The 16,661-nt window shown below is 37.5% G+C and overlaps 1 protein-coding gene across 24 annotated transcripts in view; it reads left to right on the forward strand.

The window, feature by feature from the left end:
- Positions 1-16,661, forward strand: part of si:ch211-212d10.1 — a 43,361-nt gene that overhangs the window by 10,315 nt on the left and 16,385 nt on the right. For 8 of the 24 annotated variants that reach the window (XM_087304208.1, XM_087304209.1, XM_087304217.1 and 5 more), the window contains exons 2-3: positions 4,335-4,438; positions 16,493-16,602. The exons of 4 other annotated variants lie outside the window; for them this stretch is intronic. In XM_087304208.1, the coding sequence (XP_087160334.1) occupies positions 4,396-4,438; positions 16,493-16,602 (153 nt within the window). In that variant the 5' untranslated portion in view covers positions 4,335-4,395. Of the gene's footprint in view, positions 1-4,334; positions 4,439-7,361; positions 7,462-16,492; positions 16,618-16,661 lie in introns of all 24 variants that reach the window. 12 more of the 24 variants (XM_087304220.1, XM_087304222.1, XM_087304221.1 and 9 more) reach the window with 3 other exon arrangements.

The raw sequence follows: 16,661 nt of genomic DNA on the forward strand, positions 1-16,661 counted from the left end.
CAGGAATTGAGTTTGAGACATATGCTTTAGGCATATAGACATGATCAAGATAATTTAGTTAAGTTCAAACTGAGCAATAGAATAGGGATGTGGGTAGTTCACGTTATCATGCCAAAATAGCAGAAGTAGTATGTCTGAGTTTCATTCATACTCACATTTATACTGTATATAACATACTTTTGTAGCAGTTGAGTAGTAAATAAAAATGTAAATGTGGTATCTACCTGAGTAGTTGGCCATTTTGAACGCAGCCAATGTGAGCTGAGTAGTATGTCTGAATTCATAGAGTTTGAAAAACAGTTTGCAAGAAGTACCCGGATGACCTACTATATCTGGTGAAATTCTGTAGTGTGCTCTACAATGGACTCTACATGCTACACGAGAGAATTCATGAATGGGAGTGAAACGATACAACTGACGCAGATCATGTGATAATGACAAATGGCGGGGGTAGTAGGTCTGAGTTCCATTCATACTACTCACAATCATACTTTACATAACATACTTTTAATGATCGTGTAGTCAATTTAAATGTAGTACCTAATTGAGTAGTAGGTGATTTTGTACGCAGTTTGAGTCTTTAAACTCTCTCTGTCAACGATCATACAGGCGCAGATCTGTGCCAGCTTTGCTTCTGGACACTCCAATGTATATATGTTGATAATTTGATGTTGGTTTGGATGTTTTCTCCTGTCTGACCTCTGTGAGTATGAATTACAAATAAATCGCATGTCAAAGAAAGCTGAGTTTCAGAAAACACCCACTGACTGAGTGTTTTATCTAAGACCAATAGCAGCTCCAAGGTATTTAGGAGCCTAAATGAACTCCCTGAAAAAGTTTGCTTTTGTAAGCTGTTTCGAAATAAAAACGTGCTCAAAAGGAACTTCATTTTGGCCAGATTTTGTTTAAAATGTTTTCATTTCAGTTTGAAGTACATCGGGCCTACATTATGGGCCCTTTAATACCAACTGGTCATTATTTAAATAGCACAGCTTACCCAAGTAGTGTTGCCGACATCCATTTATGACCACAATATGCACCTCTTTTGATGCTGTATTGATGGTAATAGTATTTCAAGCAGGATAACACATCATGTTGGCAAACAACAATGAGTTCACTAAATTGAAATGGCCTCCATAGTTCTCAATCCAATATATACCTTTATGACGTTGTGCAGTGGAAGATTCACACAATAAATTAGTTAAATTTATGACATTATTAATGAAGGAATACGACCCTCCATCCCATTTCCATCAAGGTGTACCTAATGAAGTGTTTGTAGAGGATTTAGTAAGTACTGTACATTTACCATTTCCCATTTTAAACTGCAAGTGAAACTGTCCATGTGTTGTAGCCCTCCATCATGGCCGGTGCACAAAGTAAACCCAACGAACAGCCTTGTGTCAATCAGAATAATCTTCCACTGTGACACCACAAGCTTTGCACTTAATTGAGAATGACAGGACATTAGCCTCAAAAGTTTATTTTTACTTCTTCATTTGATTCCAGTAGTCTTGCCAAGCTCATTTTTCTCAGCCCTTAGACAGATGTCAAAACACGTCTTTTTCTCGGCTAAAGTCGGGCAACTATTCGGCCAGAACTTGTGTAGTTTTTTTTCCGCCTCAGATAATTTTAAACCTGCATGCCACCACAGTTCATCGCAGTAAACCCTAGAGACATGCGGAGAACAATGTGCTCTGCCTCCATGGGTCGCACACGTCTAAAAGCGGATCACTGTAAAACAAGCACAAGATGAAGGGAATGACAAATGCCTTGACCGACTCTCAGATGTGGATAAATGACAGATATGGTAGTCTGTCCCTGTTGGGGGTACAAAGCAAGCCTCCATGGCCATTTTTATAGCATGCCTTGAAAAATATTGAAACGGCTTTCCAGACAGTTACACCCTGTTAAACTTTCAAATAGCATTAACATGTGTATGTTTTAATGCAATTCATCATTTTCGAATGAGGTACCGTTTTCTTACTTGACTTGCCCAAGGGATGAAGTTTTAGTCCCTGCTGGTTAAAACCGTAAACGCCATCTGACTGCAAAAAGCATCTTTCTTCTAGGCAATTGAAAAGTATGTAAATACATGAGGCAAACTTTCTGTTTTGGTGATTGCATCAAGTAAGATTGCATGTTTATTTTTATATACAGTGCATCCGGAAAGTATTCATAGCGCTTCACTAATTTACACTTTTTTTTTTTTTTTTTTGTTACAGCCTTATTCCAAAATGAATTAAATTTGTTTATTTAGTCAACAAGGGCGAGGCAGTGGCACAGTAGGTAGTGCTGTCAGCTCACAGCAAGAAGGTCGCTGGTTCGAACCTCAGCTCAGTTGGCGTTTCTGTGTGGAGTTTGCATGTTCTCCCTGCCTTCGCGTGGGTTTCCTTCGGGTGCTCCGGTTTCCCCCACAGTCCAAACACATGCAGTACAGGTGAATTGGGTAGGCTAAATTGTCTGTAGTGTGTGAGTGTGTCTGTAAATGTGTGTGTGGATGTTTCCCAGAGATGAGTTGCGGCTAGAAGGGCATAAAAACTGCGTAAAAACTTGCTGGATAAGTTGGTGGTTCATTCCGCTGTGGCGACCCCGGATTAATAAAGGGGCTAAGCTGACAAGAAAATGAATGAATGAATTTCCTAAACATTCTACACAGAATACCCCATAATGACAATGTTGAAAAAAGATTTTTTGAAATTGTTGCAAATTTATTCAAAATCGAAAACCTGAAAAATCACATTTATATAAGTTCATAAATTCACCGTCTTTGCTCAATACTTTGTTGATGCACCTTTGGCAGCAATTACAGCCTAAATTCTTTTTAAATATAATGCCACAAGCTTGGCACACCTGTCTTTGGGAATTTTTGGCCTTTCCTCTTTGCAGTACCTCTCAAGCTCTATCAGGTTGGATGGGAAGTGACGATGTACAGCCATTTTCAGATCTTTCCACAGATGTTCAATAAGATTTAGGTCTTGGCTTTGGCTGGGCCACTCAAGGACATTCACAGAGTTGTTGTGAAGCCACTCTATTGATATTTTGCCAGTGTGCTTTGGGTCATTGTCCTGCTGGAAGATGAACCGTCACCCCAGTCTGAGGTCAAGAGCACTGTGAAGCAGGTTTTCATTTAGGATGTCTCTGTACATTGCTGCATTCATCTTTCCCTCTATCTTGACTAGTCTTCCACTTTTTGCTTCTTAAAAACATCCCCAGAGCATGATGCTGCCACCACCATGCTTTACTGTAGGGATGGTATTAGGCTGGTGATGAGTGGTGCCTGGTTTTCTCCAAACGTAACGTCTGGCATTCACTCCAAAGAGTTTAATTTTAGTCCCATCAGACCAGAGGATTTTGTTACTTACAGTCTGAGAGTCCTTCAGATTCCTTTTGGCAAATTCCAGGTGAGGAGTGGCTTCCGTCTGGGCACACTGGTCTGATTGGTGGATTGCTGCACAGATGGTTGTCCTTCTGTAAGGTTCTTCTCTCTCCACAGAAGAACGCTTTAGCTATGACAGATTGACTATTGGGTTATTAATCACCTCCCTGACTAAGGCTCTTTTCCCCCGATCACTTCCCCAGCCTTGTGCCTCGAGACAATTCTGTCTCGGAGGTCTACAGACAATTCCTTTGTCTTTATGTTTGGTTTGTGCTTTGACATGCACATCAACCCTGGGACCTTATATAGACAGGTGTATGCCTTTTCAAATCATGTCCAATCAACTGAACTTACTACAGGTGAACTCAAATTAAGCTGCTGAAACATCTCAAGAATGATAAGTGGAAACAGAATGTACCTGAGCTCAATTCAGAGCTTCACAGCACAAGCTGTGAATACTTGTGGACATGTGATTTTTCAGTTTTTTTATTTTTAATAAATTTGCAACAATTTCCAAAAATCAGTTTTCACATTGTCATTATGAGGTATTGTGTGTAGAATTGTGAGAAAATAAATGAATTTAAACCATTTTGGAATAAAGCTGTAACATAAACAAATGTGGAAAAAGTGAAGTGATATGAATACTTTGCCGATGCACTGTATTTTGTTGTAACTCAACGATGGATTAAATATGGACAAACCTAACATTGGGTTAATGTTTTCAATTAAATTAAATGACACTCCAAATTTGACTCAACATTGGTTATTGCAACATAGGCTCATTCTGAAAACATACACCATATACATTTTTGTAAATCATAAATTATATTATATATGCATATAAAATGAATTTCATCTTTAAAACTAACGCTACAGGGTGGTATGATGGTTTTACCTCCATATGGATGGTTTTCCCAGCTTCCCTCTATATGACCATTTTTCCTTCTTTTACCAGTTTGTTCCGTTAGCTCCCCACATATGTCGGCAGACCAGAGACAAGAGAGGAGTTGACCACGATGATGGGGTTCAAGCCCTGTGAAGAACAGTTCCAGAAAGTGGGTAAGACAAAAAAAAAAAAAAAAAAAAAAAAACAAGGCAAAAAATAAAAAAATCAAGTGAATAACAGGTTGAGAATGTGGTCAAATCTGAAAACGTAAAAATCAAGGGGCTTGTCTTTTTCTGGATTGCTTTTGAAAACACTGTCGGTTTAGGGAAGTGAATGAGTGGGTCAATCAGTGCTTTTGAAAAGACTATTGGTTGGGTTTAGGGAAGGGGCAGGGTGGGTCAGCCGATCCCTCAGTCAATTAACAGGGGCCTCTGGTGGATTTATGCGAGAAGAGCAGGCCTGAATGGTAAAAAGCATACGCATCGGCCTCTGGTTGATTCGTGAAAATAAAAACTGCAAAAAACGTAGCTCCTGGAACATTTTTGGCGCTCTCCAGAAATGTATATAGGGGTACGTTTTCAGAATAAGCCTGGGTTGGGTTTATGACAACCCAGATGACAAATGTTCCATGTTCCAAAGAACTTTTGTGACATTTAAATGCCAAAAGATTTGTAAAATCATTGTCAGCATAGCAGAGGTGTAAAAAGGAAACTGCACACTCATTCTGATGTGTACTAAGTAAAATATATAAAATAATATGTGATCACACTAAATTAGATTATAATTGAACAAAAAATAAATGTTTGGATGATTGTGGGTTTAATAATTTGAAGCGTAGTGGCAAAGGATAAAGATTTTACCATTTGTGATCTATAAATAGAATCTTTTTTTTTGTCATGAAATGATTCTTGCTCTAATATATTGATATTCCATGACATCTATTTATTAATCTGTTGTTAAACTGAATGACATTTTATTGGGTGTTTATGTGGTATTTATAACTCATACCATTTTATGCTATTTAACTTCTTTGTAGCATCCAATGTATGATTTCTACTGCACATTTCCTGTGTGGTCAGAGCTTTATCTCTAATATCATTACCGGATGTGCTGATAAGAGTGCATCTGAGGCTGCGCATGACTAAAGAACTAGCAAATGGTTTTTCCCCCTAAAAAGAGAGTTTCGAAACGGATCTTTTCTGATTGGAGGCCAGATACAAAAATATGCTGACTAAACAAATTGTAAATGAAAGTTGCTGTTCTGAGGGGGGAACATGGGTCATAATGATAAAGTTTGTGGTAATGCAAATACTTTTGTTGTTGTCGTTGTTAAAAAAAATACAGTAAGAATTTACTGAAGACAAACACTGGAAAGGCATGGAAACAGTTATTTTTGCAGCTGAACTTATTGCACTTTCAATTCAATTCATTACAATGTAGATTGTGTCAAAGCAGCTTAACATAGATGTCCGAGTAAATTGAAACTGTCCGTCCAGTTTTCAGAGTTGAAGTTCAGTTTAGTTCAGTTTAGAGTGGTTTAATCCAAAGTTTTAAAAGCAAATCCATCGATGAACAGCTTCACAAGTCCCAAACCAATCAAGCCAGTGGCAACAGTGCCAAGAAACAAAACTTCACCAATTGACGAAAGTGAAGGACAAAACCTTGAGAGAAGCCAGCCTCAGTTTGGGCATGACCATTTTTTTCTCTGGCCAAACACATGCATTTTTCAAGATCCTCTTTCCAAAATAAAATATTATGAAAGAGTGTTTAAATTAATCAAACAATGCATTTTTAGTTTGTAGGAGTCAGCTAAATTGTAATTGTGCCTGCATTTAACACCCCCCAAAAATACATGTTAGTAGATTACATGCATCTTATCACTGGCTCAGCTTGTTTGCTTTGTAGTTTGCCTTTTTTTCTTCCAAAAATGAGGTTCTGTAAATGAAAATAAAATAAAAAAACAGATGTTGGGTTAAAGCCAAACAAATCCTTCCAGCAGACATGCAATGCCATAGGACATTAATATTAGGTTAGATTTTAGTTGCCAGCATCTAAGGGGAATTTAGATGTCCAATTTACACGTGAAATGACGTTTATATTTGGTTGATTTTATGTTGTGTTGCAAAGTGACTAAAATCCACAACGAGTCAACATCTTAAACCAACTAATCAAATACTGACATTTATTCATCAGGTATGACAACTAAAATCTAACGCCTAATAGACGTCATAATGGTAACATCCAAACAATGTAAAGCTGTAGCATCATTAGACTTTAAAGTTTGGTTGTTTTTAGGTTGCACTGGAAAGCAACCAAAACGCAAGTCTGTCTGACTTTGGACATTGATGTCAGCCTGATGTTGGATTGATGTTGTACATCAACCTGATTTTCACTTCTAAACAAACTGCAACATCCAATTACGTTAGGGTAAAACATCAATCTGACATCACGTTAACGTCCTGTGCCTGCTGGACTAATTGAAAGACATAGGCAATATGGAACTTAAAGAACTCACTTTCTAATTTGTTTATTTGTGTATTAGTTCACTCATATATATATATATATATATATATATATAATATATATATTACTCATATATATATAATTGTTATCAATTGCTCACCCACATCATGTCATCTCAATCTCCTGAGACCTTTGTTCATCTTTAGAAATACCATCACAAATTAAGGTATTTTAGATGTAATCCTAGAGCTCTCTCTTCCTCTATAGTCTGAGTTACTGTGACATTCAAAATTCATAAAAGGAACCAAAAACAGTTCAAACATTCCATGTGACATCAGTGATTCAATTGTAAACATACAAAGCTCCAAGAACACTTTTGTATTCCAAAAAACTGTAAAGACAACTTTGCTCAACAATGTCTTCTATATCCAATCAGGATATGTGTTTACTGTGGGAGATACAATGCTTGCATGTTGCGCTGCTAATTCTAATGGCGCTGCCATAGTGTGCAACCTGACATCATGTTTACAGTCATATGTTCAGTTTTAGGCACTCTTGGAGATTCGGATGATTACAGTTGAACTACTAAAGTCACATGGACTGTTCTGACAATAATTTTGGTTCCTTTTCTAGACTTTAAATGTCTTGGAACCGTTGCTGTCTCTAGATATATAAGAGAGCTCTAGGATTTTCCTAGAGGAAGTTCTCGGGAGATTGGAAGGACATGATGAAGGTAAGAAATTAATAGCAGAATTTTATTTTAGAGTGAACCAGCATTGGAAAGAGTACAGAAAAATCATACTAAAGTAAAACTATATTGTTACTTGCCCAAAATATAGTGCAAGCAGAGTAAAAGTATTTGTTGTAAATATTACTTAAAGTATGAGTTAAAAGTAACCCTTTTAAAAGTACTCAAGAGTAGTGAGTAATACATTGTGAAAGGTTGAAGCGTTTACATGCAGAATTGGTGCAAAAACACAACATTTGGTGGTGCATTTAGTTATTGTTTAAGGCCATTTGGGGATTTCAGTCATCATACAGTAGACATCCATCAACTTCTCATCAGTGACATTCTGTCTAAACAGTCTATGGCTCATTGAGTGTAAAGATCTTAGACACTTCAGTGTGATCAGTATGATGCGATTTACTTTCTATGTGCTTTTTGAATGAACAAGAGCCACAGAATTGATTTTTCTACTCACCCAATCCCTGTAGACAAGAAACAATAAGGTAGGGACTACAGGTTTAAGGAAAATGGTGGAGTAAAAGTACTGATACAGCAATGATATGTACTTTTTAATTTGTCGCTTTACACCAGGGGTCTCAAACTCGCGGCCCGCGGGCCATTTGCGGCCCTCAGTGCAATATTTTGTGGCCCGCGCCGACCGCTGTACTCTGACAGAATCAGCGGGGCGGGGAGAGAGAGCGCTTCCCGCTCCGCTGATTCTATCCGTACACAGCGCGCTTGTCACTCAATGCGCGTTGTCGCGCGCGTTCTGATCATCTGTGTTGTCGCGTGCGTACTCAAGAGCGGTGTTATCGCGCGCCTACTGAAGGGCGGGAACGAGGGTGTGTCGCGTCGCGGGGGCACTTTTGATCATTTTGGAAGGGCACTTTCTATGCAAGACTAAAAAGGGCATGTGCTCTGCACAGGTTGAGCCCTATGTGTGCACGTGCCTGCCCTGCATCTTATATATATTGATATTATAGGTAGATACAGACTGGTACAGACTGATGTGACTGGAGTGGGGTGGGGGTGTTTTATTTATACATATATATATGCCTTTTTTTAGGTGAGGGAATGGAAGTTTTGAGTGAGTTCCCCCACTTTTTTCCCTAGGACTTCAATAAGTCAAAGTACAGGTCTAGACTTAATGATGATCATCTTCAAGCCATACTGAGGGTCTCAACTGCTTCCGCTCTAAAGCCAAATGTGGTTCAGATTTGTGAGAAGAAGCGCTGTCAAGTCTCTGGCAGCAAGAAGTAGGCAAAAGATGCCATGTTCAGAAGAACTGTTCATAATCTTCACTCAATGTTCTATTAATGTTCAGGACACTTCATGTTCAGAAGAAATAATTAAAACTGTTAATAATGACATTTGAGGACTTTTTTTTGTGAAATCCCTTATGCGGCCCAGCCTCACCCAGACTTTGCCCCCTGCGGCCCCCAGGTAAATAGAGTTTGAGACCCCTGCTTTACACCATTTGGGTGAACTAATTCTTTAAAGATCCATTCGTTTAAAAAGTTTTTTGGTACAGGCACAACCAGGGGAAAAACACTATATTTAGACCAGTTGATTTAGATTTTTATGAACATTATCTGACCACCTGTTTGATAGTCAGGTTTTTCACCACTTGTAACCCCTACAATTCTGCCAACTAAAAAAAAAAATCTCAAAAATCGGATTTAACTCCCAGTATGCACGGCTTTAGTGTTTTTTTTTTAGATCATGTGCAGACAATTCAATACCAGTGTATTGACATGAGAATGAAAAGCCAGCGAGACTGAACAATCTCAAACATCTGTGGTATGAATCATTAACTGACAAAGCGGCTCCAATTTCATAATAAAAATGTGCAAAAACAAAACAATAACACCAGTGAAAAACACTCCTCAGAAAAAGGCCTTACTTTTTTGGGTTGTGCAAAATGCTTTATTGCCCTGAGGCTACAGGTCTCTTAAGCGCAATATAAAATAATGGATTCTCCACTGTCCTTTCATTTGGACAAGAGCTGTTATTTTGGTCAAAGGTTTGGGCAGAAAGTTATGAACAAGAAGTATCCTGCTGAAATCGAATACAGGAGCACTTACAGCTGGTGACGGCTTGTCGGACCCATGTCTAGCCTCAACATTGTTACACTGAATTCAGCTTCCACAAACAATACGTGGCCATGTCATTTCTCACATTTAAACACAGCTTTTTTGGTTTAAGTAGAGAGTAATATTAAAGAAATTACATTTGCAGACAGTTCCTCACTAAAGCGTATTTAAAAATGGGTCTAAAGCTTCATTAAACTCTAAGTTAAATGTTCACAATTGGTAATTCGTCAGCAAAATAAAGTAAAACTCTGTCAAAATGCTAATTTAATCTTGAAACTGGATCATCCCAAGAATTTGTCAAGGATCATCCCAAAATGTCTGTCAATACTTAAGAACAGCCCCCCACCCGTTGCATATGAAAGTCTGGGATGTGTGATTTGATTGATGTGTTATGAAGTGAAACATAAGAGCATGTTTTTGTCCATCGTAATGGGCGAGGAAGTGATTGGGAGATTTCTGCACATAGCGTTCGTCTCATCGCCAGAGTCTTCTCTTTGAGGACTGTCCACCGAAGGCCTCGGTCTGTTTTCTCCATATCTAATGACCAACGCAGACTGTCTGCTTTGCCTGACCCTCCCTCTCCGCCCCCAACAATACCTCCATCCATTCTTCTTTGTTTCACTCATTCGCAAATATCTGCTCCAAATACCCAGAATACCTGTTGCATGGGTTTCCCACAAAGATGTCTTCTCCATTATGGAAAAGAAAAGTGATTTTGTTTGCTTCAGCTTGTGGGAAAGTACATATTAAAGGCACAATATGTATGATTTGTGCATACAAGATGAACAATATATGTTTACCTCCAATGTCCAACTGCTTGTTAATGCAAATTTCTAATCAGCCAATTACATGGCAGCAACCCAATGCATTTAGGCATGTAGACGTAGTCAAGAAAATCTGCTCCAGTTCAAACCAGGCATCAGAATGGGGAAGAAAGGTGATTTAAGTGACTTTGAACGTGGCATGGTTGTCATGGTGTCAGAAGGGCTGACTAAGTATTTCAGAAACTGCTGATCTACTGAGATTTTCATGCACAACCATCTCTAGGTTTATAGAGAATTGTCAGAAAATGCCTTGATGCCAGAGGTCAGAGGAGAATGGCCAGATCGAGCTGATAGAAAGAATACAGTAATGCAAAAAAAAAAAAAAACACTTGTTACAACCGAGGAATGCAGAAGAGCATCTCTGAACACACAGCATTTCCAACCAAGTGATGGATGGGCTACAGCAGCAGAAGACCACACCAGGTGCCACTCCTGTCAGCTAAGAACAGGAAACTCAGGCTTTTCGCACAGGCTCACCAAAATTGGACAGTAGAAGATTGGAAAAACGTTGCCTGGTCTGATGAGTTTCGATTTTTGCTACAACATTCAGATGGTAGGGTCAGAATTTGGCATCAACAACATGAAAGCATGGATCCATCCTGCCTTGTATCAATGGTTCAGGCTTTGGTGTAATGGTGTTGGGGATATTTTCTTGGCACACTTTGGGCCCATTAGTACCAATTGAGCATTGTGTCAATGCTACAGCCTACCTATTGCCATGTCCATCTCTTTATGACCACAGTGTACCCATCTTATGTTGGCTACTTCCAGTGGGATAACACACTATGTCATAAAACGCAAATCATTACATCTATGCCATGAAGAATTAAGGCAGTTCTGATTAATACCTGATAAAGTGGCTGATAAATGATTGATAAAAAAAGAGGACTTAAATGTTGCAATATGTAAAGGATATTGGGGGACAGACTTTATTACGAGAATGTGTATCAAATACTGGCTTCCAGATATAAAGAGTTATTAGTATTGGCTAAAGTTTTCATATTAGTACATCATACTTTAAAAATCAATGCTATCTTAAGTCAATTGGTAATGAATTAGTGGCTAAATTGTATTAATTTGTGCAATCTCAATTATACAATTTAGTATGATTTACTTGATTTACTCATCCCCCAATGAGGGGTAGGGTTAAGGGTGGTGTTTGGAAGCACGCCTCCTTTTACATTTACATTTAGTCATTTAGCAGACGCTTTTATCCAAAGCGACTTACAAATGAGGACAAGGAAGCAATTTACACAACTAAGAGCAACAATGAATAAGTGCTTATAGGCAAGTTTCAGGTCTGTAAAGTTTTTAAAAATCATATGTCTTCATACAAATAAAATCATTTGAATTAGCAAATTTTCTGACTATATGGAAAATAGTTACATATATATATATATATATATATATATATATATATATATATATATATATATATATATATATATATATATATAAATATCATAGTTATATTTTTTGTTGCCTTGTGTACCAAATGTTTCCAATAATGTTTAAATTTCAAGAAATCTGCAATTTCAATCACTAGACATATTTAGCTTGATCTCACGAGGAAACAAAAGTATTTTAGTTTAGTGGCTAATTCGTACGAGTTCAGTTATACAGATGTTTGATTTTTAAAAGAAGGTATGGCACCAAACCCCATCCCCTAAACCCATAAGCAAATCGTACTAAATTAAATAAATAAGATCGTATAAATTCATACAACTCAGCCACTAAATCAAAAGATTATGAATTGCCGTGAGATAGCATTGACTTATCTGGTTACCTCTAGTATACTGGTTCTACTTCCATAGAAATAATAAAAATTCAAAAACGAAAATGGCAGATGTAGTAGTTGCAGCATTTTTACCTGCAAAAAATTATTGTTAGATTTGAGTTCTGTGACATAAATAAGCTCAGACAGTGAAAACGAATAATTCAGAAACATTTTGAGACAGCTAGGGTAAACAAGACTAGCATTAATATTGCACATTTTAAGATGGAGAATGATTTCAATAAGTTTGGAATAGAGAGATGCTGATTCTGTCTATGTTTTATCAGACAGATGAGCAAATATTAAGAATTTTTTTTTTATGGTTTCATTCATATTGATATCATATTGTATCATTATAACAGCAATGTTCTGTACAATCAAATCCATTTTATTATATTATTGACAATAAATAAAATGGACCAGTTTGAGTTGTAAGCTTTTAACATCACACCACTTCCAGTCAATTAATTAGAGTGAAATTTGAGTGAGTTTAGATATTCTATTGGTAGGTTCCCAGTAGCTTCTCTACAGAAGGAATACCTTATTTCACATCACTCAGTATAATCAGTTCCAACCAATAGCCACTTGTCACAAGGAATATATAAGCAATTCATTCATTTCATTCATTCGGTAGCTGAAAACACTGATGCAGACATTCATCCATCATTCTCCCCACCACCACCAGGTTGGCCCCTGCCTTCGTCCTCAGCAGTCATAGCTGGATCTAAAAGCTTCCGATTCAAGCTACAGACAGGGCCTCCACCAAAGAAATCATATCTTTTGTTAAAATAACAATTTTGTCATATAATACTCATTACATAAATGTAATTCAATAACATATTTATCTCCCTGCTCTTTCTGGTTGAACCTACATACCATCTGATTGACTGTTATATTGTATACTGTGTATTCAGAATTTATTTCATGTGTCATAAAACATTTGCAACATCTCAAGTCGCAGAACATAAAAATCAGTCTGAAGGCTCTCAAGGACAACCAAGAAACAACACTGTTACGAGATTATATACTACGTTTGATGTGTTTAAGTCATAGGTGACGGCTTCCCGAGCGACAGCTTTATCCTCCATACATATAAATCCTTTACTGATCACGTTCTTTTATTCTAGACCACATCTGGACAAACAATTACCCTCCCTGTCCGAACAATGATGAAAGAACTGTCTAAATATATCGTCTTACATTACCAAATAATTGCAAGCGACTGTGCAGACTTGCTAAAAATACAATGTTCGATTCTCACGCCTCCAGTTACACGCTCGTGCCCACAGTCAATATGGTCAATAGATAAGTGACTCGAATAAACCCCAACAATAAATCCAGGCCCTATCTAGACGGCTTTCTTCCACAGTCTGTTCAAAAAGACACACAAAAGCAAAAGAGCTCATTTGTGTATCTGTTAGAGGAATGAATGTGAACTGGGCGTCCCTTTTGAACTCTCAGCCATTATCTTGTGGTTGCGAGATGAGTGCGTTTCATCTTTGTCTATCGCATTAAGCTGAAACATAAGTGCAAAGCTTGAAAGTTTGGCAGTTCATCTCTTATCTCATCTCTCTCAGAGCTCAGTGCTTCTAATCAACCCACACCTTCTAGAAGAACAACATCTGTGGCGAGATGTTTTTTGAGATTTCAAGTTCCTTTTTTAGTGCATGCTTTTAGTTGGGGCTTACAGCAGAGCCTTTGAGTCTTGCTAATTCAGTAGGCTTTGGGATTATGATGACTGTCTTTGATGCGGGCAGACACCATATGTTTTAAAGATCAAATTCGGATGAGTAGAACATCCAAAAGTTTAACGTAATTTATACCTCTGCCCTATAACATGTCGTTGATCTCTCTGTTCGTGGTCTCAAAGGCTTTCTAGAGAAGCTTCAATTTGGCAAATGTTTGGCAGGAGGTTTTTATTGAGCGTCATCATTATTTCCAGTGAATGTAACACTCATCTTTACCTTAACACTGATGTCAGGTTTCACATACGCAATGAAATTCATGTTTAAAATGAATTAGCTTCATGACTTGTAGATTCTTGATGACATGATTCTTGTAGATTACAGGATTAGAAACCACCACGAATGTTTCTTCACACCTAGCAATTTCCAAGCAACAAAACTTCAATTAAAAAGTTTTTTCAAAGTCAGAAATGTTTATACAATATAATTTCATCTATTTTGTTGTATTATAAAGTGCCTGTTTTGGTCAATTCAGTGTATTACCTGCCATTAATTTGTAATTATTTGTGTAATGGTTTCTGAGTGAAATTGGTTTCAAATGAAATCCTACACCCATTTTGGTTTGTGTATTCTATTTATTGTCAAAGGGTCACGTAACACCAAAACACATTTTTTGGAGCTGTTGATAGTCATTTATTTGTCCCTCACTGCTAAAAACACTATTAGGACACATATATAACACTAAAAAGTGAAAATTGGTTGTTTTTGCATTCAAAATTCATACTTCCAGTTTGAAACAAATTTTTGAAGCTGCATCACAGCTATGAGCGTGTATTCCAGGGTGTAGACTGGACATCTGTACCTGAGAGTGCCTACTTACATCTCTGAGTGTGCTGCATTAATACATGAGTAAGATTTGGTTCAAACCAATCAGCGGGCTCTATTGTGCAACTTCATTAATATTCTTTAATGTCAGTGTTCAGACGGCAGAGAGATGCCACGTTGTGTTGCCAAGACAAGCTTGCATGTGTTTTAATTTTCTCTCTATGAGAGCTTAGCTGGACCCACATGTGAATTACAGTGCAGGCGATGCGCGACAACAATACGTGTCTAAGGAACATTGTTTACCCGAGTGCTTTTCTCATCTGGAACTGGTGAGATCCGGATTTTCTGCTTGTCTCCTTTTAATAAAGACGCGGCTCTAGTTGCTGTTGATTGTCCTGTCTCTACAGATTTGGTAAGTAAGTGACCAGAGGCCTTTGTTTATTCAAATGGCAAAGTTAGTTTGTATCGAATTATCTATTACACCAAGTGTGAACATGTTAGCACCACAATCAAACTTACCGTTATGCAAATTTTTTACAGACCCACCCCTTTTGCTCCTCCGACACTCCCCCTAAACAGAGCTGGACACGACAACTTTACTGACTTTTTCCAAAGTAGAGGTGTGAAAACACCCTGCTGAAACAAGGGGGTTTCATGGCTCTTTAAAATACTTACTTTTTTCCAGCATAAATGTCCACAATTAAAATGAACCCTTATTAAATGAAAAGTTCACCCAAACGTTTTAATTTGCACACCATTTACTAGCCCTCAAATGGTCCCAAGCCTTTTTGAATCCTTGTTCTGTTAAACCAACAAAATCTCACGGCAATTCAAAGCTTTTTGATATAGTGGCTAATTCGTACGATCTAATTTAGTATGCTCACCCCCCAATGACGGTTGGGTTTAGGGGTTGGGTTAGGTGACATGCGTCCTTTTAAAAATCATACAATTTTGTACGACTGAACTCATACGAATTCATACGAATTAGCCACTAAACTGGCAAAACGAAAAATACTTACGTTTTCTCGTGAGATCAGGCTGGTTGAATACTGTTGAAGATGTTTTGAAAAATGTCAGAAACCTGAAATCATTGACATGCACAGTTGGAAAAACCAATACAATCACAGAGTAATTCATATGATTTAATATGTACAATTTAGTATGATTTGATTATTCCCCAATGACAGTTGGGTTTAGGTGCCACACCTGCTTTTTAAAATTGTACAATTTTGTACGACTGAACTCCACTAAGAATTTGCCACTAAACTGACAAAACGTAAAATACTTTTTCCTCATGAGATCAGAGTGGGAAAATTTTTTTTTTAAATAACTGAAGGTTAAGAAAATTATGGCATAATTTTTAGTTTTGGGTGAACTGTATATATATATATATATATATATATATATATATATATATATATATTTTTTTTTTTTTTTTTTTTTTTAAAGTGAAATAAATATAATGTATATGTATAATGTATAATGTAAATAAATGTACCGCTATAAACATTTCTGGAAAGTGCCAAAAAGTGCCAAATACGTCCGAGGAGGTATGTTTTTGAGGAGGTATGACCATTTTTTTTACAAATCCAGCAGAGGTTGCTGTGTACACTTTGAGATCTCAAATTTTTCCCACGAGTGCTATTTGCACGTGCTGTTCTAATAAAAATCCACCAGAGGTTACTGACTAGACAGACTGACTGATCCACGGACCCACCTTCCTCCTTCCCTAAATCCAACCAATAGTGTTTTCAAAAGCACTGATTATTTACTTGTTTGTTTATTTTTTTGACTTCTGTTATTGTCTTACATGCTTTCTGGAACGTTCTTCACCAGACACAAACCCTGTCATCATGGTCAACTCCTCTCTGCGTCTCAAGTCCATTGATGTACATGGCAAGCTAACTGGACAAACTGGTAACAGCAGGAAAGTCGACCATATGGAGGTAAGCAGTCAGCTGGTAAGTTCGAAAAAGAAATGTCATATTGCCCCGTAGCGTTCGTT

The sequence above is a fragment of the Danio rerio genome, chromosome 22 (genome assembly GCF_052040795.2).
Source record: "Danio rerio strain M-AB ecotype USA chromosome 22, GRCz13ab, whole genome shotgun sequence".
In the NCBI taxonomy this organism is placed as follows: Eukaryota; Metazoa; Chordata; class Actinopteri; order Cypriniformes; family Danionidae; genus Danio; species Danio rerio.